General features: G+C 43.9%; 1 protein-coding gene and 1 long non-coding RNA gene across 2 annotated transcripts; one reads left to right on the forward strand and one right to left on the reverse strand.

Annotated features, from left to right (window-relative positions):
• Nucleotides 1–257: 257 nt before the first annotated feature.
• On the reverse strand, nucleotides 258–7,249 carry LOC123843778 (uncharacterized). Its single transcript, XR_006790634.2, has 2 exons — nucleotides 7,021–7,249; nucleotides 258–444 (listed from the first exon to the last, which is right to left on the reverse strand). It is a non-coding gene; the product is annotated as an uncharacterized LOC123843778 (long non-coding RNA).
• Nucleotides 7,250–7,308: 59 nt separating this feature from the next.
• On the forward strand, nucleotides 7,309–11,077 carry LOC123842630 (tubulin alpha-1B chain). The gene is made up of 4 exons (XM_064591316.1): nucleotides 7,309–7,551; nucleotides 8,931–9,153; nucleotides 9,318–9,466; nucleotides 9,919–11,077. Exons 1-4 carry the CDS (start codon nucleotides 7,549–7,551, stop codon nucleotides 10,897–10,899), a joined length of 1,356 nt encoding a protein of 451 aa, XP_064447386.1. The 5' UTR covers nucleotides 7,309–7,548; the 3' UTR covers nucleotides 10,900–11,077.
• The last annotated feature ends 9,588 nt before the right edge of the window (nucleotides 11,078–20,665 follow it).

Raw genomic sequence — 20,665 nt, forward strand, 5'->3', positions numbered from 1 at the left:
TTTCTTAGTTAATTTACTCTCCCGCTCTCAGAGATGACTATTTTATATATTTACTCTCTTTAAATCTCCGAAACTCCCTCCCCAATCCTCACATTTAGCCAATGACCCTCCCCTCCCCATTTCACTGAAAAAAAGAAAAAAATTTTAAAAACAGAAGAGAAATTCCACAAGGTCCCACCACATCAATTGTAAATTCAATCAGCTGCATATAACAGACACACACATCCCAGAAAAAGGAAAAAAGGGAAAAAGATCAGTGTGACTTAAACAAATTGTTTTATTTTCTCCCATAATGAGAAGTCCAGAGGTAGGCAATCCTGGACTTGTGTGGCAGCTCCACAATGTCATCAGGGACCTAGACTCTATCTTCCTTCATCCTTAGCAATGGTTTAGGTTCACTTTATTGTCATAAGATGGTTGAACTTCAGTTATCATGTCCACATTCTAAGCAAGAAAAAGAGAAAGGACAAAAACATACCAGTTCAGATGCCCCACAAGACAACTTCCACTAACAACTCACCAGAACTTAGTCACATAGACATCCCTTGTGTAGTTGGAACAGAAACTTGGCACCCTGCTCCCAAAAAAATCAGGGTTCTGTTGTTATTAAGAAACAGGGAGAGTGGCACCTGGGTGGCTCAGTCTGTTAAGCCTCCAACTCTTGATTTTGGCTCAGGTCATAACCTCAGGGTTGTGAGATCGGGGGAGCCCCATATTGGGCTCTGAACTGGGTGTGCATCCTGCTTAAGATTCTCTCTCTTCCTCTCCTTCTGCCACTCCCCACCCTTCTCTCTCTCCCTCTCTTTAAAAAAAAAAAAGAAGAGAAAGAAAGAAGAAAGATAAAGAAAGAGAGAAAGAAGAAAGAAAGAAGAAAGAAAGAAAGAAAGAAAGAAAGGAAGGAAGGAAGGAAGGAAGGAAGAAAGAAAGAAAGAAAGAAAGAAAGAAAGAAAGAAAGAAAGAAAGAAAGAAAGAAAGAAAGAAAAGAGAAAGAAAGAAAAAGAAACATGGAGAGAATAAGGACAAATTACCTATTTTCCTATTTCACTAGGGTGGGGAAGAAAAAAGAAGCAACCAGAAGAGAAATTCTAACGTTCCTACCACCAAATCTAACTACCAACCTGAATCTGTACTCCTCTGGCTTCCTCCTATGTGTCAATGGCTAAACTATCATGCTCCTCTCCAAGGTTAACCCTTCCAGTGGCGCACTGAATCCCTTCCCATTTCACTATTCTAAAACTTTGCTCCTGAATTTATCCCCTTTTCATCAATTTTCCCCTCCCTTTTGTTTATTCTCACTAGCAAACATGCCAAAATATCTCCCATCTTCTTTAAAAATCTTCCCTTTGTTGAACATCCCTATCCAACTATCCCAGCTATCACCCTTTATTCTCTTAAAGCAAAATTCCTCAAAGGAGGTTTTTATCCCACTTTCTCCACTTCCTCACTTGCATTCTCTCTAAAATCCACTCCAATCAGGCCCTTCATTCATTCCTACTGCCCCACTGCAGCCACTCTTGGCCAAGTCACCCGTGACATCCACACTGCCAAATCTATTAGCCAACTCTCAGACTCATCTTACCTAACTTCCCAAAAGAATTTGACATAGTTATCACTCTCCTGCTTGAAACACTTGCTTCATTTGGTTTCTAGGACACCACACTCTTCATGTTTTTCTTCTTACACCACTAGCTACTCCTTCTCACTTTGACTACAGGATCCACTTCCTAATTTTTAAAAGCTGAAATGCTCCAGGGTTCAATCTTTGGTCCTCTTTTAATCTACACTTTCTTGCTAGGTGATGTCACCCAGTTTCTATGCTGAGGACTCCTAAATTTATCTCCAGTATGACTTCTTCTCTACACTTTAGCCTACTGCCTAATCATTTCTACTTAGATGACTAATACCCTACATCTTAAACTTAACATGTCCAAACTGAACTTCTGATTCCCTCCATTTCCTTATATCTGTTCCTCCTTCAGTATTCCCCATTGTTGCTCAGGCCAAAAACCTTAGGATCATGTTTGACTCCTCTTTCTCACTCTACATTCCATGCATTAGTAAATCCTACCAGTACTACATTCAAAAATTATCTATACACTGACCTCCTTTTACCACCTGCACCACTGGTCCACCCTGGTCCAAGTAACTATCACCTCTTATCTGCATTACTACAATTCCCTTCCAACTCATATTTCTTATTCCACTCTTAACCTCTTATACTTTATTCTCATAACAGCTAGACAATCCTTTTAAAATCTAAAATAGAATATGTCATATCTTTGCTCAGAACTATGTAATGGCTTCCCTGATTTTAGAATAAAACACAGTCTTCCCATGACTAATAAGAAAGACACTTACATGACCTAGACACAGGTACTTCTCTGATATCATTTCATAATACCCTCTCCCTCACTTCCTCTGCTCTTATCTCACTGACTTCATTAATATTGCTTTTAAAAAGACATACACCCTCAACCTCAGGCTTTTGCATTTGATGTTCCTCTGCTTGAAATGCCCACTCTACCACCTAATTCAGGTCTTTGTTCAAATAACAACCTCCTCAGAGAGGCCTTCTCAGATCACTTTATCTAAAATAGCCTTCCTCTGTAAATTTAATCTCTTTTCCACACTTTATTTTTCTTCATAGCACCCAAAAGCACCTGATATTATATTTCACATCTCTTTGCTATATATTTATTTTCTTTCTCCTTCACCAAAATATAAATTCCATGAGGGGAAGGGCATATTTTGTTCATTGTTATATCTACCCAACACTTAAAAGGAGTATTTCCATCGTAAGCTCTCAGTAAATATTTGTCCAATAAATAAAAACAGAAGTCATATTGTTTTTTATATACATACAATGAACCCTTTCCAGTCTTTACTCTGCTTAACTTCTCTGCAGCATTTGGCATTGTACCACTTCTCCTTCTGGAAACTCTCTCTTTCCTTGGACTGTGAGACCTCCAGTTCTCCCTCTCTGATCATTTCTTTTCAGACCCCTTTTACAGGTTCCTTTTCTCTACTTTGAATATGACCATTCTTCAGATTCCCTACTAAGGCCAGGTTCTCTACTAAGACCACCACTCTCCAAGCTCTATGCATTCCACCTGAGTGGTCTTATCCATCTTCACAGTTTAATTATCATCTTTATGCTGAAGACTCTCAAATCTGTATCTCTCTCCTCTCTCCATAGCTGCATATATGACTGACTAAGAGACATCTCCAGGTATATGTACCACAGACACTTAAACCTCAAGACATGTCAAAAGCTGAATTGTTAGCTTCTTCTGTGTCCCTTCTTTAGTTCCCATCCACTTCTTCCTTCAGTATTATTTTTTTTATTATTGTTAAGATTTTATTTATTTATTTGACAGAGAGAGACACAGTGAGAGAGGGAACACAAGCAGGGGGAGCGGGAGAGGGAGAAGCAGGCTTCCCACGGAGCAGGGAGCCCAATGTGGGGCTTGATCCCAGGACCCTGGGATCATGACCTGAACTGAAGGCAGACACTTAACGACTAAGCCACCAGGCGCCCCTGGACGTAGCTAGTTTTAAGGTTGGCTCAACAGCTTCATGGTGTCAGAGCACTGAGATGTCATCTCTTTGATTCTTTTTATATTAAGACTCTGAAAATCTTAAATTGGCTATAGGCATCACACCTTCACAGAACATTTCCAAAAGCAGAAAGAAAGGGGAAGAAGTGAAACTAAAGGTCCTCAAGGGTGCAATCTCTTTTCATCAGGGGAGAAAACTGTAGCTGGGGCACAGGGGTGCAGGAGCACCTGGCTCTGGGGGTGCCAAACAGATCAGGTTCAGCCACTCACCACTGACAAAATCTAAAGGCAGAGAAAAGAGTGGTGGTGAAACAAGAAAGGAATTTATTTCAGTGAGGCCAACACTGGGAAGACAGGAGACCAGCATCTCAAAGTCTGACTCCAAAGTGTCAAAAATACTTCCAGGTATATATAAGGAAAATGTGGAGCAAAAGTTGGTGGGTACATGCAGGTAGGCAGTGAAGGTTAAATTGATCATTGTCTTAGGGTCAGTCATGAGGGGTCTTGCTGGCTCAGGGCAGTCCTTATTGCTCAAAGGGGTAGTTTGGGTTCCCATCAGAGGATGCTTTGCCCACAGGGTCTTTTGCCTAGGTTGAGATAAGTTTGGTATGGGCCACCTGGCTGGCTGTGACTCTTGATCTTGGGGTTGTAAATTTGAGCCCCACATTGGGTGTAGAGATTACTTAAAAATAAAATCTAAAAAAAAGAGAGAAAGAGAGAGAGAGAGAGAAGTTTGGAAAAAAGAAGTTAGTCACTTAGAAAGTACAGACTGAGGGGCGCCTGAGTGGCTCAGTCAGTTAAGCGTCTGCCTTCGGCTTGGGTCATGATCCCGGGGTCCTGGGATCGAGTCCTGCATCGGGCCTCTTGCTCCGCGGGAAGCCTGCTTCTCCTTCTCCCACTCCCCCTGCTTGTGTTCCCTCTCTCACTGTGTCTCTCTCTGTCAAAAAAATAAATAAAATCATTAAAAAAAAAAAAAAAAAAGGAAACTACAGACTGAGGTCAAAATGAAGGTAGTTGAAGTCCTCTTTCAAATCCATTTGCGGAAATACCCTAGCCAACTTCCCTTTATGTTCCATTGGCCAGAACTGGGTCCAATTATAAAGGAGACTGAAAAAGCAAGTAAATATCTGGTAAAGGGCAATAGGGTTCCTTTGATTTATCCCTTGGGATTGAGCACATAAATATCCTTTAAAAAGAGACAGAGTGAGAGGGGCACCTGGGTGGCTCAGTCATTAAGCATCTGCCTTTGGCTCAGGTCATGAGCCCAGGGTCCTGGGATAGAGCCCCGCATCAGGCTCCCTGCTCCTGGGGAAGCCTGCTTCTCCTTCTCCCACTCCCCCTGCTTGTGTTCCCTCTCTCCCTGTGTCTCTCTCTGTCAAATAAATAAATAAAATCTTTAAAAACAAACAAAAAAACAAAACCCATTTTCTTTCCCCTATACCACCTACCTGTGGGGGTAGGGGTGGAGGGGTGGGGGGGGGAGAGACAGAACACTATATAGCATGTAAATTTATAACACTGCAATAAATAAGAATAAAAGATCAAATATTCAAAAATAGTTGATGTTTGGTAAGTTACTGCTACTTATTTTTGTCTTTCCCTGTAGAGCTGGTTAAAGGAACAAAATATATTGTGAACTATTGTGTCTAAACCACAATATGGAACTATTAGAAATGTTTCTGACTGCGTAGAACAGTAGCAAATGGCCACGATACTAAGTAGCAAAAATGGGAGTGGCTCAAATAGCAACACAGGGTTTCCCATTACACCAAAGACTTAAAGCAAATAGTTACAGACCCTGAAACAGTCCAACAAAACAAAGATCTAATAATCAGTTAAAATGTTAAGATGGTGGATAATACTATGTTTATATTCCAGCAATAGATAACTACTATTTAGTTGTTAAATATATACAAAGTATATGCATCTATATATAATATAAGTAAATAAACCTATATAAGTTTAATATAGGTAAAAAAAGGAAAAAAAAAGTCAGCCTTTCCTCTCAGGTACTAAAGAGGTAGCAAAATAAACTTAGCATTATTCAATATTTTTCTGGCATAAAGATACCAGACTAGATTATATTTAAAAGTCCATTTTGGATCTAAATTACTCTCTGAAAACTAAGGTGTCACCAGGGACCTAAAAAACCCTCAAATACTTCCTCATTCACAACAGGGGAATTCACAGAAACAAGGCTAGCAAAGCTAATGATTTTAGGAGGGTATCTGGGGAGACATACAGGCCCACAGGAGCAAATCTCTGCAGTGAAAGCTCTAAGGTTCTGCAGAGAGCTAGAAGGAGGGAGGTGCCTGCTTCCAAATGGCTTTCATCCAGAGCAGACAGCAAAATGGAGTTAAGCAGGGTGGTTCCCTAACATTCATTTGCTGGTCCAGGCAAACTAATTATTTTCCATCTCCTTTAAGAATAAGTGAGACAATATTCAAATATATTCCTGTCCCCAGTAACCTAGTTTGGAAAATACGTGCAAATTTGGATCTTGAGTTGAAAACCTTTTCACAAAAGATCATCCTACAAAAAAAAAAAAAAAAAAAGGGAAAAGAAAGCAAGAAAATCTTTGAACAGGATTACAAAAAATATATTTATTAGAAATAAAAGAAAACCTCCTTGTCTGTATTCCAGGTTCATATGAGTGGAAATTTTACATACACAGAAAGTAAAAATATGTGTGTGTATGTGTGTGTACATATATATCCTTACAAACTACACACACATATTAACAGTGTAAATCTGTTATTTGTCTGATATGAAGGGTGAAGTCTTTACCAAATCTGAGCAAGGTAATAACTGAGTATGAATTGTGAATTGTTAGTTTTACACTTGCTTTTTTTGTTACATACTATCCCTGGGAGGATATTTTGAATAGTGTAACAACAATAGGTTTCTGCCAGGACCATTTTAAATCCACATTTTAAACCTAACTAACCACTTCATGCATTTCCGAGGCAGAGGTGGGGAGGAGGGTATCCACTATAATCTGGGCCTCCTAGAAGGAGGCTATAACCAATTGATCTTGACATAACAGAAAGCAGTTATTATATAGAATTTTACAAAGCTCTATATAACACAAGGATTCCCTACTTCCTAATATCCTTCAGTATCAATTTCCTCACTACCCAAATTTCTGTCCTCACTTCTACAATTCAGCTACCAAATTTGAAATGTATCTTTGAATCTCCCTTTTTAAAAGCCCCTGGGGCTGTTCGATAAAGTTATTGGTTATATCTAAAAATGGGGCCTAGTAGGCCCTTTTAACAGCTTCGATGTTCAATGCTTAGGTACTACTCTTTGAATGACTGAAATACTTTTGCTTCCAACATCTGGCACCTTAGTTTAACGAACAAGTCATTACAATAAACCAAATAAAACTAGTCTGTTTTCTAAACCTTGCATCCTCCACATTATCAGGTAAGTACTGAGAAAAGAAAAAGACAAAACTCACTGACAAATTGTGGCAACATGAAAATAATCAGCTGAGCTATCCGGACCAGAAATTTCTGCATCTCATGGTGCTTCGTCTTTAAAACTGTACAGACTTCTTAAGTCTTAGGGTTCGTCCAAATTAAGGCAAGCCTGCTTTCCCGTTCCCATGTTGGTTGCTTTCCGAACCTGCGCCCGCCCCCGCCCAAGCCCTGGCGGCCATGCGCCGCAGACTGCAGCAACCGAGCTCGCTGTCCGCAGGCGCGGCGGACCCCGCCCCGCAGGGCCGGCGCGGGGAGGCGGCTCTGGGCCAGGAGCCCGCCTCTGCGGCGGCCGAGCCGGGCGCCGAGTGGGCGCGCCGGGCCGGGGGAGGGGCCCGCGGCCATGGCACCGCCTGGGCCCGCCCGCCCCTCCCCGGACCGCTACTTAAGTAGCTCCGGCAGCGCCCCCGCCTCAGTGCGTTACTTACCTCGACTCTTAGCTTGTCGGGGACGGTAACCGGGACCCGGTGTCTGCTCCTGTCGCCTGCGCCTGCTAACACATAGCCACCATGGTAAGTGGGCCGCTCAGGACGCCGCCCTCGCTCTGGAAAACGGGAAACGCGAGCCGGGCAGTCTTGGGGGGGCCGTTAGCCAGGGATCAGCGCTCTGGTTTTGGAAGGCGAAAAGCGAGGCTAGAGGCGAGGGTTGTAGTAGTGAGAATGGTTGGGGCCCGGGAGGGAGGCTGCCGCGTTTTCTTCTTGGACTCTGGGAGGGCATGGCCGGACGCCGGCTCCCCGACTGTGGTTGGGGCTCTCAATTAGCCCTTACCTCTTGGACGCGGCGACCCGAGACCCTACAGTCTTTTCCCGCGCGTTCCCATCCCCCTTTCCTTCGTCCGCTTTTGGCGGGCGCGCGCGCGCGCGCGCGCGGGCTCTCCACGCCCTCACTTCCTCCTCTGCCAGAAACGCGGAGGCGGGAAGGAGCCCGACACAAAAGCGCAGGCGCAACCGTTACCTTCCCGCCAGGGAGCGGCGGGAGACCGCCTTTGCCGTCTGCGCGTGCGCGCCGGGTGCTGAGGGTCTACCACCGTAGGGTGTGTCTTTTCTTAGCCTGAGTTGGGGGGGTCGGGGGGAGTGTTTTTTAACGAGAACAATAAGATGAATGTGGAGAACGGCTCCTTGTCACTGTGCCTCACTACGCTAGAGTATTAGGACAATTAGCTCCCAACAGCTTCTAGAAGCCATCTGTCCGTCCTTGGTCTAAGTTAGGAATGCGCATAGGAGCAGGTGGTGGCAGTGAGTGATTTTGAGGGAACGGAAATCGGATCTTGGTCCAGATCTGGGCCGCCGATAATCCCCTGCTGTGCCCTGACAGATGTGAAGGTGCTGGGCTGAGCCCAACGCCTGGGGGAGCCGAAGATGGTTGGCCATGGCAGGCGCCTCTGCAGACGAGGCTGCTGCGTGTCTCTGCAGCTGCGCGGCCCCGGTAGCCGCAGAGGGGCGCGGGTGCGCGCACACCCTGAATTGCTCATTCATCCTGTGCCGCAAAGCCCCGCCCTTTGTCCCTGCGGCCAGACATTTCCTCTGCACTGTTCTGGCCACGTGCTTCCTGCGATGGGCGCTGCCCGGAAATCTGGCCGCGTAGTCTAAAATGGAATTCTGAGGCCTGAGCACTGGATGAATGGCCTCCCTATCTTCGTCTTCCAAAGGAGGAAGCTGTGACTAAGCGCTCTTGGTCTGGAAAGAGACCTTCCCAATTTAGATAGGGAAAAGAAATTCATTAAAAGCCAGCATATCAAAGTATAGAGTCTCCCCTAAAAGAGTATTACATTTTAAATAGTTTTAGAAGGGGAAGTTTGTAAGATTGTTTACATAAATTATTTTGTTCTGCTTTACAGTCACTAGATTAGTTTAATACTGATTTTCTTTTTTTCTAATCTACTTTTCCACAGCGTGAGTGCATCTCCATCCACGTGGGCCAGGCTGGTGTCCAGATCGGCAATGCCTGCTGGGAGCTCTATTGCCTGGAACACGGCATCCAGCCCGATGGCCAGATGCCAAGTGACAAGACCATCGGGGGAGGAGATGACTCCTTCAACACCTTCTTCAGTGAGACGGGCGCTGGCAAGCATGTGCCCAGGGCCGTGTTCGTAGACCTGGAACCCACAGTCATTGGTGAGTTGGCCTCAGTGACCTGACCCCGTGAGCTCCCGGGGTGAGACAGTGGAGGGGGGTGTCTGGGACAGGAGGTCTGTCTTGAGGCTCCGTGGACACCCTGGGGTTGAGCGGGCTTGTGCAGGGGGTGAGTGAGGGGTGGCTGCTCTATTTGCCTTTTGCAGATGAAGTTCGCACCGGCACCTACCGGCAGCTCTTCCACCCTGAGCAGCTCATCACTGGCAAGGAGGACGCTGCCAACAACTACGCCCGAGGGCACTACACCATTGGCAAGGAGATCATTGACCTTGTCTTGGACCGCATTCGGAAGCTGGTAGGTTTATTCTCAAGAATAAAGTAAACAGTGATCCTAAGGTAGACATTGGAAATATGTTCTTTTCATCTTAAACACAGAACTGAAATGTAATAGAGTGAGGTAAACTTCCTTTACAGTTTTTTTAAAAAATCCAATTAAAGCACTGACTATTTAGTGTCATTTTATAGATATTAGTGAAGCTTTTTTTTTTTTAAGATTTTATTTATTTGACAGAGAGGGAACACAAGCAGGGAGGAGTGGGAGAGGGAGACCCAAGCAGGGAGCCTGTCGCAGGACTCGATCTGAGCCGAAGGCAGACGCTAAACGACTGAGCCACGGAGGCGCCCATTAGTGAAGCTATTTTTAACTAAATGCTTAGTAAGATCTGTATTCTTGGAATTGTATGAAAAGTGAAAATATATTGCAAAGAGCAGTAATAATATGTTTTCTCTATTCCTTTTTTCTAACAGGCTGACCAGTGCACAGGTCTTCAGGGCTTCTTGGTTTTCCACAGCTTTGGAGGGGGAACTGGTTCCGGGTTCACCTCCCTGCTGATGGAACGTCTCTCTGTCGATTATGGCAAGAAGTCCAAGCTGGAGTTCTCCATTTACCCAGCCCCCCAGGTTTCCACAGCTGTAGTTGAGCCCTACAACTCCATCCTCACTACCCACACCACCCTGGAGCACTCTGATTGTGCCTTCATGGTAGACAATGAGGCCATCTATGACATCTGTCGTAGAAACCTCGATATTGAACGCCCAACCTACACTAACCTTAACCGCCTTATTAGCCAGATTGTGTCCTCCATCACTGCTTCCCTCAGATTTGATGGAGCCCTGAATGTTGATCTGACAGAATTCCAGACCAACCTGGTGCCCTATCCCCGCATCCACTTCCCTCTGGCCACCTATGCCCCCGTCATCTCTGCTGAGAAAGCCTACCATGAACAGCTTTCTGTAGCAGAGATCACCAACGCATGCTTTGAGCCAGCCAACCAGATGGTGAAATGTGACCCTCGGCACGGTAAATACATGGCTTGCTGCCTGTTGTACCGTGGCGACGTGGTTCCCAAAGATGTCAATGCTGCCATTGCCACCATCAAGACCAAGCGCAGCATCCAGTTTGTGGACTGGTGCCCCACTGGCTTCAAAGTGGGCATTAATTACCAGCCTCCCACTGTGGTGCCCGGTGGAGACCTGGCCAAAGTACAGCGAGCTGTGTGCATGCTGAGCAACACCACAGCCATCGCTGAGGCCTGGGCTCGCCTGGACCACAAGTTTGACCTGATGTATGCCAAGCGTGCCTTTGTTCACTGGTATGTGGGGGAGGGCATGGAGGAAGGAGAGTTTTCCGAGGCCCGTGAGGACATGGCTGCCCTTGAGAAGGATTATGAGGAGGTTGGTGTGGATTCTGTTGAAGGAGAGGGTGAAGAAGAAGGAGAGGAATACTAATTACCATTCCTTTCAGCCCTGCAGCATGTCACACTCAACTTTAGCTTCAACATTAGCTGACAGGCGTTAAAGCTTTCTGGTTAGATTGTCTTCACTTTTAACTGTGATCATGTCTTTTCCATGTGTATCTGTTGCATTTTTCCATTATGTCTCAAAAGTAAAGGCTTTAAGAAAGAAAGTTTGACTTCTGTGCTTTTTCTAAATTGCTTTCTCCAGTTCAGGATCTACTACCATTCATCTGTATCTGGAAGATAGCAGCAGGGTGCTAATATCAAGGATCCCATTTCCTGTGTAGCCACCTCTGGGAAAAAGAGCACACTGGGCTAGAAAAGCAGGAGAGCTGGATTCTGACCCTGATCTAATATCACCTCAACCAGTGTTAGAATCTAGATCAAAGGGAGCTTAGAAAAATGTTAGTCCAGAGCTAATCTAGCTTTTGAAATTATTGGTTAATTTTAATTACTAATGACTTAGGTATAGGAAGTTTTAAATGCATTACAAATTCATGACTGCTGCTTAAAGAAGTTTGCTAATCTATCAATGTAACTAAAAATTTCAAAATGACCCTTTTTTTTTTTTTTAAGATTTTTATTTATTTGTGAGAGAGAGAGCATGAGAGGGAGGAGGGTCAGAGGGAGAAGCAGACTCCCCACTGAGTGGGGAGCCCGATGCGGGACTCAATCCCAGGACTCCAGGATCATGACCTGAGCCGAAGGCAGTCGCTTAACTAACTGAGCCACCCAGGCGCCCTCAAAATGACCCTTCTATAGGAACACAGATGACTAGAGAAATTCTTGAGCATGTTGAAGTAAACGCTGTTTCCAACCCTGTCATAAGTTGCAGGATCCTAATTCCTGCTGATGAACAAAAATCCTAATAGTAAACCAAATAAGCAGCTGTGGGTTTAAAAAAAAAAAGGCCCTGGATGTTTGTGGAAGAGCACTGCTTTAGGAGAGGGTAAAGTGGCAACATTTGTATAGGTTAGGATAAGAGTTTACAATTTAGGGCACTTAGCATAGTTTACATTCAAGAACAGAATTTGGGGGGCGCCTGGGGGGCTCAGTCGTTAAGCATCTGCCTTTGGCCCAGGTCGTGACCCCAGGGTCCTGAGATCGAGCCCCATATTGGGCTCCCTGCTCCACGGGAAGCCTGCTTCTCTCTCTCCCCCTGCTGTGTTCCCTCTCTCACTGTCTCTGTCAAATAAAATCTTAAAAAAATAGAATTTGGCTACATCTAAAGGACTATGTAGGAGATAGGCAAACAGGATTCAAATAGAGTGTTTTACTGCAGAGAAAATGTATATTTGAAATTCAGAAAGTACAGGGACTATTAAGGCCTGAAGATGTTCATCCTTGGTTTAAAAATTAGGGAATACCAAAGTTTTCCCTTTTTTTTCCTTACAAATTTATAAAAATAGTTACGGGCTCCTGTTCTCAGATGTTTCAGAGAAAGCTCTGTTGGGTGGCGCTACAGGCTGAGCACAGCAACACAAATGGAGTCACTGCAGGTCCCAGGGGAAGGCCGATGCCGGGGCTGTAAAGTGCTATGGGGAACCCTAAACTGAATTAGTGACCAAATGGGGATTGAAGGTTTTGAATTAGTGCTGAACTGGAAGGAAGTCGGTCTTGAGAGATGTCTGAAAACTCTCTGATTCAGTGTCTCTGTTCTTTTCTATAAAGCAAGAGGGAAAGGTAGCTAGGCTAGAGCCCGGGAAACAGCAGCAAAGTAATGCAGGGCAGAGCTTGCTTTTCAGGAAAATGTCCTGGGTGACCTAAAATCAGGGAAGCACACGGTGTACAATGTGCCATGTGCTTTTTTCAGAATTCTGAGGCACAAGGCAGGGACAGGATCAAGAAGCGAGCATTTCAACTGCACCTGATTTTTTTTTTAAAGATTTTATTTATTTGACACAGGGCGGGGGGGGGGGAGCAAGCACAAGCAGGGGGAGCGGCAGGCAGAGGGAGAGGGAGAAGCAGGCTCCCCACTGAGCTGGGAGCCCGATGTAGGGCTCCATTCCAGGACCCTGGGATCATGACCCGAGCCAAAGGCAGTCCCTTAACTGACTGAGCCACCCAGGCACCCCTGATGTTTTATTTTGGTTGGGTTTTATGTGTTGGGGTGGGGGGTGTTGTATTTTTAAGAAGATTAATCTGTAGTAAACAAAGCAAAATAAGATGACAGGCTGGTGCTAGTTAAATAGTTATTTGCAATTTTATTACCTATTATCATATAAATTGCCCCAAGATCTATGTGTATTACCTCACGTGGTTTCTGAGGGTCAGAAATTCAGGAGTGGTTTAGCTGGCTAGTTCTGTCTTGGGATTTCGCATAAGGTTGCAGTCAAGATGTTGACTGAGGCTACAGTTCCCTATGTGCTTCACTGGGACTGAGGGATTCACTTCCAAGGCAGTTCACCCACCTGCCTTGCAAGTTAGTGGTTGTTGGCAGGTGGCCTCAGTTCACACGTGGACCTCTCTCCAATAGGGCTCCTTGTGCGTCTTTAGAACATGGGGACAGGCTTCCCCCAGAGTGAGTGATCCAAGAGAGGGCAAGTTGGAAACTGCAATGCTGTGACTTAATCCTGCAAGTCACACTCTCATTTCTACAATATACCATTTGTTACACATGTCAAACCTGTTTAATCTGGGAGAAAACTACAGGAGGCAAGAATCAGTGGGAGTTACATACAAACCCCTAAGTTTTAATGTTTCTAAAGGATAGAACAATATCTTTTATATTATCCTTTTTTCCCCGGTATGATTGATATATTTCATTTTTTAAAAGGGAGGAAACCTGGGTACCTGGCTGGCTCAGTCAGAGGAGCATGCGACCCGATCTCCGGGTTGTGAGTTTGAGCCCCACGTTGGGTATAGAGATTACTTAAAAATAAAATCTTTAAAAAAAATAAGGGGTGGGGGAGAAAACCTGTAATTTAGAAAGGTTTTCTAGGGGCACCTGGGTGTCTCAGTTGTTAATCGTCTGCCTTCGGCTCAGGTCATGTTCCCAGGGTCCTGGGATCAAGCCCCATATCAGGCTCCCTGCTCCGCGGGAAGCCTGCTTCTCCCTCTCCCCCTCCACTCCCCCTGCTTGTGTTCCCTCTCTTGCTGTGTCTCTCTCTGTCAAATAAATAAAATCTTAAAAAAAAAAAAAAAAGTTTTCTATTTTCTACAGTTCAAACTCAAATTTCAACATTTGTGGTTGTTTTAATTTAAGCTATCCTTTAGAATAGACACCTCCTATCTACCTTCTTCCTGAACTATCCAGTCCTCTTTATATTCTAATTATTTGGTTATTGATCCAACTGGCTGCTTGAATTCAGTATTCCCTCTGTCCCCTCTGTTCCTAATCATCTTGTATGCAACATGACAATTAGTAGTTACTAATAGTCAAAACCTTTGGTGACGTGAAATACCAAGTGTGGGACTGGGGTGAAGAGGAAGGGGCTGCCTATAATGAAATGCCAAAGCAGCCAGGAAATGCCATGAAGCATTCCTTTGGGGGGCACTGGGGTCTGATTATATCTTTGCCCTGGCAGCAAGCACAATTCCTGGTAATGATTATGGCCCACAGACTGCTCTGTTGGAGGTAAAAATAAGGATTATTTATTTCCCTCTTAGGACAGATTATTCAATACAAACATCAAACCCTCAACTTGAGGGTTTTGTAAAACATATTCACTCCCTTTTCAGGCCCAGGTCTCTTTAAGCACCTTCTGAGTTGAGTTTCAGGGTAGAGAGGCCTAGGAAACAGATTGAGACACTTGACTTTTTGTTCTGTCATTAGTCAGGCTCTCTTAACTTCCTGGGCCTATTATCCCTTTTTTCCTTTTTTTTTTTTTTTTTTTTTTTTAGATTTTATTCATTTATTTGACAGAGACAGTGAGAGAGGGAACACAAGCAGGGGGAGTGGGAGAGGGAGAAGCAGGCTTCCCACTGAGCAAGGAGCCTGATGTGGGACTCGATCCCAGGACCCTGGTATCATGACCCTAGGCAAAGGCAGACGCTTAACGACTGAGCCACCCAGGCACCCCCCCAAAGGCAGATGCTTAATGACTGAGCCATCTAAGCACCCTGGCCTATCTTCCCTTTTGCACTCCAGATTCCCATTCTGCCTTTCTCAGAGAGGGTGGTGAATAGGAAAATCAAGTCTGAAAGGACTTGAAGTTTAGCAGCGATGTGCATCTAAGCTTAGGAGATGAGGGACAGGGCACCACAGGACTTGACAGCTCTACTCAGTGAGACACCAAAGCCACTGCCAAGGAAAAATGAGCCATTTATTTAGAAAAGAAATAGAAATAAGTAAAACCCAAGGAGAGTTTACTTAGAGATGGCAAGGATGATGATGATGATGATGATGATGATAATTAACATTAGTACATCAAGACTTTCAATTTACACCCACCCACCTGTTTTTAAAAAAAACACCAGAATGCTTGGGGCACCTGGGTGGCTCAGTCGTTAAGCGTCTGCCTTCGGCTCAGGTCATGATCTCAGGGTCCTGGGATCGAGCCCCGCATCGGGCTCCCTGCTCGGCGGGAAGCCCGCTTCTCCCACTCCCACTCCCCCTGCTTGTGTTCCCTCTTGCTGTCTTTCTCTCTGTCAAATAAATAAAAATCTTTAAAAAAAAAATAAAAAACACCAGAATGCTTAAATGCCTTTACAATGCAGCATTCTTTTTAAAAAAAATTTTTTTAAAGATTTTATTTATTTATTTGACAGAGAGAGACACAGTGAGAGAGGGAACACAAGCAGGGGGAGTGGGAGAGGGGGAAGCAGGCTTCTCCCTGAGCAGGGAGCCCGATGCGGGGCTCGATCCTAGGACCCTGGGATCCTGATCTGAGCTGAAGGCAGACGCTTAACGACTGAGTCACCCAGGCGCCCCGACAATGCATCATTCTTAACCTCCTTGAGATGACCTTAAAATGAAAGGAGCCCAGTGCCTCATTTTTTTTTTTTTTTTTAACAAATGACAGGTTTAATTGGCAGGGAAGAAGGGAAGTGATACTACAGCCCTGTGTCCTGCCTTGTAGGACCAAGGGCCTTAAATATTGCTTGCTAAAAGATCAGAAGGAATAGGAGTCTTTCAGCCTTATGGAGGGCCAGGTACATGCTCAGATTAAGAGGCTTCAATGAGAGAGAAGAGAGATGGCATTTTCCCCTCCTGATCCCATCAAATTCCTGGCAAATTCCTTAATGCCCTGCAGATGGCACCACTGACAACGAGTTCTCTGCCCAGAAGAGCAGAGCTCAGATTTGTGAACTCTGCCCTGTCACGTTGGAGCTGAGCCTAAAAGATACATAACAAACAGGAAGTAACTGACTTGGCATCTCTGGCTTGTCGTTTTGTTGTTGTTGTTGTTGTTGTTGTTCTGTCCATTCCTAAAGTTAGCTAGGCCTCATGCTAGGCCATTATGACTCAGGCAGCTACAGGATTTAGGAACTCCCATACCCAAGCTCTTAGCTGCAGCTCCTGCCTCGAGGGTCCTCCCCAGGGTGGGATGGGTATCAAAACATGATCTTGGGGTCAACATGTAGTAAGGGAGATTGCCAGATCAATCCGAACTCATTATTGACGCAAAATCAATAACCACCTAATGATGTGGAAATTATCATGTAGATACTGGTATCTTTGTGTTGTGAGGCCCAGCTACTTCCTCTCTGCCATTTGGTCCGTACACCAAAATATAAACGTCCTTCCCCACCTATCCCTCAACTGATCAACCCATCTCCCAACTGACAGCTTGCCGTATGCTACTGTGTCAACTGTGATGAAATTAGCTCATCTCATTCCTGCCGGGGGCCTTCACTCTTCCTCCCACCTATATAATACCTTTTCCAGCCATAACTGCCCCCCCCATCTTTGCCCACTTAACTCATACTTTTCCTTTGATGATGGAAACTGAGATGTTACCTCTTCAAGGACTTAAAGATTAGGTCAGATTCAGATTCCCCATTAAATATTTGCATAGAACCTTTTACTTTTCTCTCAAAGCACTGATCATATTTTGGAATTATATACTTATTTGTGTGATTATTTAATTAATATATTTCCCCCCATCAGATTTTATAAGCTCTACATCTATCGTGCTTATTACCATTGTATTGCCAGTACCTAGCTTGGTGCTTACTGCATGACTGGCACTCAATAAATATTCCAAGAATTAATTTGGGGCAAGAACAAAGATTCAAACTTTTAACTCTGAAAGCTAGAGATGACTGCCCCTCCACTGTCTTTCCCCTTTTCCCAGGCCCAAAGATCTAAGATGCCTCAGGAAGACACCACAGGGTAGATGGTGATATCAAATGAAGGTAGAAAGGAAAGTTGTTCTAAACATTCTTCATAAATAAGACCTGTTCTAAAGATTCTTCATAAATAAGATCCTTCACCCTCTCTCTGGCCCAACTTGTCTTATGATAATAGCATGCAGAAACTTTTGCTGGCTCACACTGACCAAATGAATGTGTGCCAGGGTCCAAAGTATGACCCAGCTATCAGAACAGGCAGGTGTCACCTTAGACATTCCATCAGTATGCAAAGCTAGGCAAAGCTAGGCAAAGCTAGGCAGCTGAGCATTCCCAACATCTTCTTCACTGGTTGCCCTGGTTGCCCTGCTATGCAAACTGTTTATCCAGTTCTGGGCACCTCAAAGAGGATACAGAAAGGCAAGAGAATTCCCTTCAAGGGGTGAGTGGAATGCTAAGGAGCTTTGAGTAGAGGAACTCAGAGAACTGAGGATGTTTAGATTAGAATAGAGAAACCCAATGAAGATCTGTTGTCCAGAAATGGCAGCAGCCTCATTCCTCAAAAACCCAGAGGGCACAGCAAAGGATGGGGAAAAGCACTGCAGCTCACTTTCTAATAGTCAGCACTGCAGCTCACTTTCTAATAATCACTTTCTAATAATCAGCTAGGTCAACAATGGGCCACTATGCCATCCATGTTGTCAGTGGCAAACAGAGAGAACCGAAGATTTCTAAAATCCCTCTCCATTCCCAGAGTCCAGGATTTCACAAATTTTTCTGCTATTTCAAGCCAATCTTTCATAATGACTATCCTCTCAAATATTTTTAGAAAGGTCAGAGAGGTAGGGACAAAGGAACAGAATCGCTCAAAGCATGTTTCTTAAACCCAATCCCTGCTAACAACAGACTGTCAGATCCAGGTAGGTCTTACCTAAAAGGAACCTCTGGTTTTCTGGCTTCCCTGGCACCAGAGAAGAGGGCAATCCCAAAGTTGCTGGTCCATTTCTAGGAACTGGTCCAATTCCCGTCAGAGAGAAAGGAGGAGGTTTACAGCCTTACCTTGGGCTGCTACAAAATGCCACAGACTAGGTGGCTTAACCAACAAACTTTTATTTTTCACAGTTCTGGAGGCTGGGAAGTCTAAGAATCAGTGTCTGGTGAGAGCGCTCTTCCTGGCTTGCCTTCTTGTTATGTCCTCACATGGAAGAGACAGAAAGCTCTAGTCTCTTTCTCTTCTTATAAGGACATCAATCCCATCAAGGGAGCTGTACTTTATCTAAACATAATTACCTCTCAAAGGCCCCACCTCCTAACACCATCATTTTGTGGGTCATATAAAAATATTAATTTTTTTGAGGTATAATTTGACTAACATTAATTTCGGACACCTGGAAATGAAATTGACACAAAATAGCCCAGCCTATAGCATTTTCACCCCAGAGCTGGAGGAGTTCTTCCCGAAGACCCAGGAAGTCCTGGGAATAAAATGGCCTTGAAGGTACTCAGAGAAAGCAGGACTTTTTCTGTACTTACTGTATTTTCTGTAGGAAAAAATAGGACATGTAGGCAAGCAAAGAGAAAATGAAGATATCCATAATTTGGAAAGTTTCTGAAATCTTTGTTTAAAGAAAAGGGCAACTTTTCCTAATTCTCCTCTCTGTCCCTCTCCTGCCCCAGTCACCTTGGGGAGTGGATGCCCCTGGTCTTCTATCTGCTCCTCTCAAGGTGCTGTTCAGCAATAAATCATCATTTGGAAGCTCAAAAGTGGACAGACAGATACAGATGGAAGAGTTCCAGGGCTCTTGAAGGTACTGAAGTTCAAGTTTTAGCTTTCTATTACATTGACTATCTAAGCAATATAGTAATGAGGAGAATACAGAAGTAGGGTATATATTCACTAAGAGGCAACAGTAGATTGTCAGGAAAAAGGGAGGCTTTGGAATCAGAGAGGCCAAGTTCAAATCCTAGTTGCACCACCCAGTGTTGTTGGCCCTTGTACACATTACTTAATTTCTTTGAACTCATTCCTCATCTCTAAAAAAAATAAAGTCTATTTTCTAGGGTCATTTTGACACTGAAAAAATCTATGTAAAGTATCTATTAATATTTAGCACTTAGTGGAGGCTCAATCTGGACTTGTTCCCTTCCTTGTGTTGCTTGAAGAAGTTAAAATTAATCCTCCATAATCAAGGTAGTCCCCTCCCTATGAAGAATGGGTTACTAATCTCATAGGCAGATCAAATCCACAAACACTGTTTACTATGAGAACTGCACCGAGGTTGGAAGGAAAGGGATGAATTAGAAGCCACATACACATTTCCAGTCCTTGAAGGAGAGGGGAAAGGAGAAAAGATATAAATGGAGGTAAATTTAAACAATACAAAAGATTTAAATAACAGCTCAAGATAATGTTATTAAACAGTGCATAGATGCCTAATTGTTCACTGAACTATATAGCTGGAACTATACAGGCAGAAATCCCTTCAGGAAAGAATGGAAGAAAAGACATTATTGGTGTTGAGCCTTGAAGTAGATAGGATTTGGACAAAGTGAGACTTGGCAAGTTTAAAAATATATTATGGAGTGTCTTTTTGCATGGTTTTCTGAGTGTTAATTCAGTAATCAGAGAATCTCTGAAAAGAAAGTTATTGTGCTTCCAATGGATTTGTAAACAAGGGCTCGAGGACTTGTGAGCAAATATATCAGATTGTCACTGGGCTCAAAACTACTTTCTCTAGGAAGTATTCTACATTCTTTCTCTCTGTTCTGAGCTTGAGCTTGTCTTCTACTATGCAGTTCCAAGTTCATAGGTTTATTGATATTTTGCCTTTTAAAATTCACTTCAGTTGTACATAACTGTACATTCTGGATGATGATAAGTCTCTAAGCAGAATCTATGCTAACCAGTTGTATGAATCAGATTTAAAAGTCTGTGGCTCTGGGGATGTCACAGAACTTTGCAAACTGCAAAGGACTGTTAACATTAGATTTTTAGATTTAGAAGCAATCTGAAGGGTGTTCTAGTTAAGTGTAGTCCAGGATGACAGTGCTAGAACCAGACCCAGCTCTTCTGATTATCAGCAATGCCTGCTATCTTTTCTCACCATATTTGTAAATTTTGAGTGTCTACATGTATTATGCACCAGGCTAAGGGCTAGGGAAATAACTACATCCAAGACAAATATGGGGTGCCTGTGTGGCTCACTCAGTTAAGCATCTAACTCTTGAATTCAGCTCAGGTCTTGATCTCAAGGTCATGAGTTCAAGCCCTGCGTTGAGTTCCATGCTGGGGGCCTACTTAAAAAAAAAAAAAAGACAAATATGATTCTTTCCCTTTACAAGCCTATATGGAGGAGGCAAACAAATGCAAGCAAATTAAGTTATGGCAACTTGTTATAAATAATATGATTAGGTTGCTTTAGATAATGCAATGGGGGAAGGCTCTGAACAGGTATCATTTAAGCTCAAACCTGAAAGAGATTGAAGTCAGCCAAAATGAATTAGGAAGGGGGAGGGGAGGAGGA

Source organism: Mirounga angustirostris, unplaced genomic scaffold (genome assembly GCF_029215605.1).
Source record: "Mirounga angustirostris isolate CCGP_5_RB_7025 unplaced genomic scaffold, mMirAng1.0.hap1 SCAF_5, whole genome shotgun sequence".
Classification (NCBI taxonomy): Eukaryota; Metazoa; Chordata; class Mammalia; order Carnivora; family Phocidae; genus Mirounga; species Mirounga angustirostris.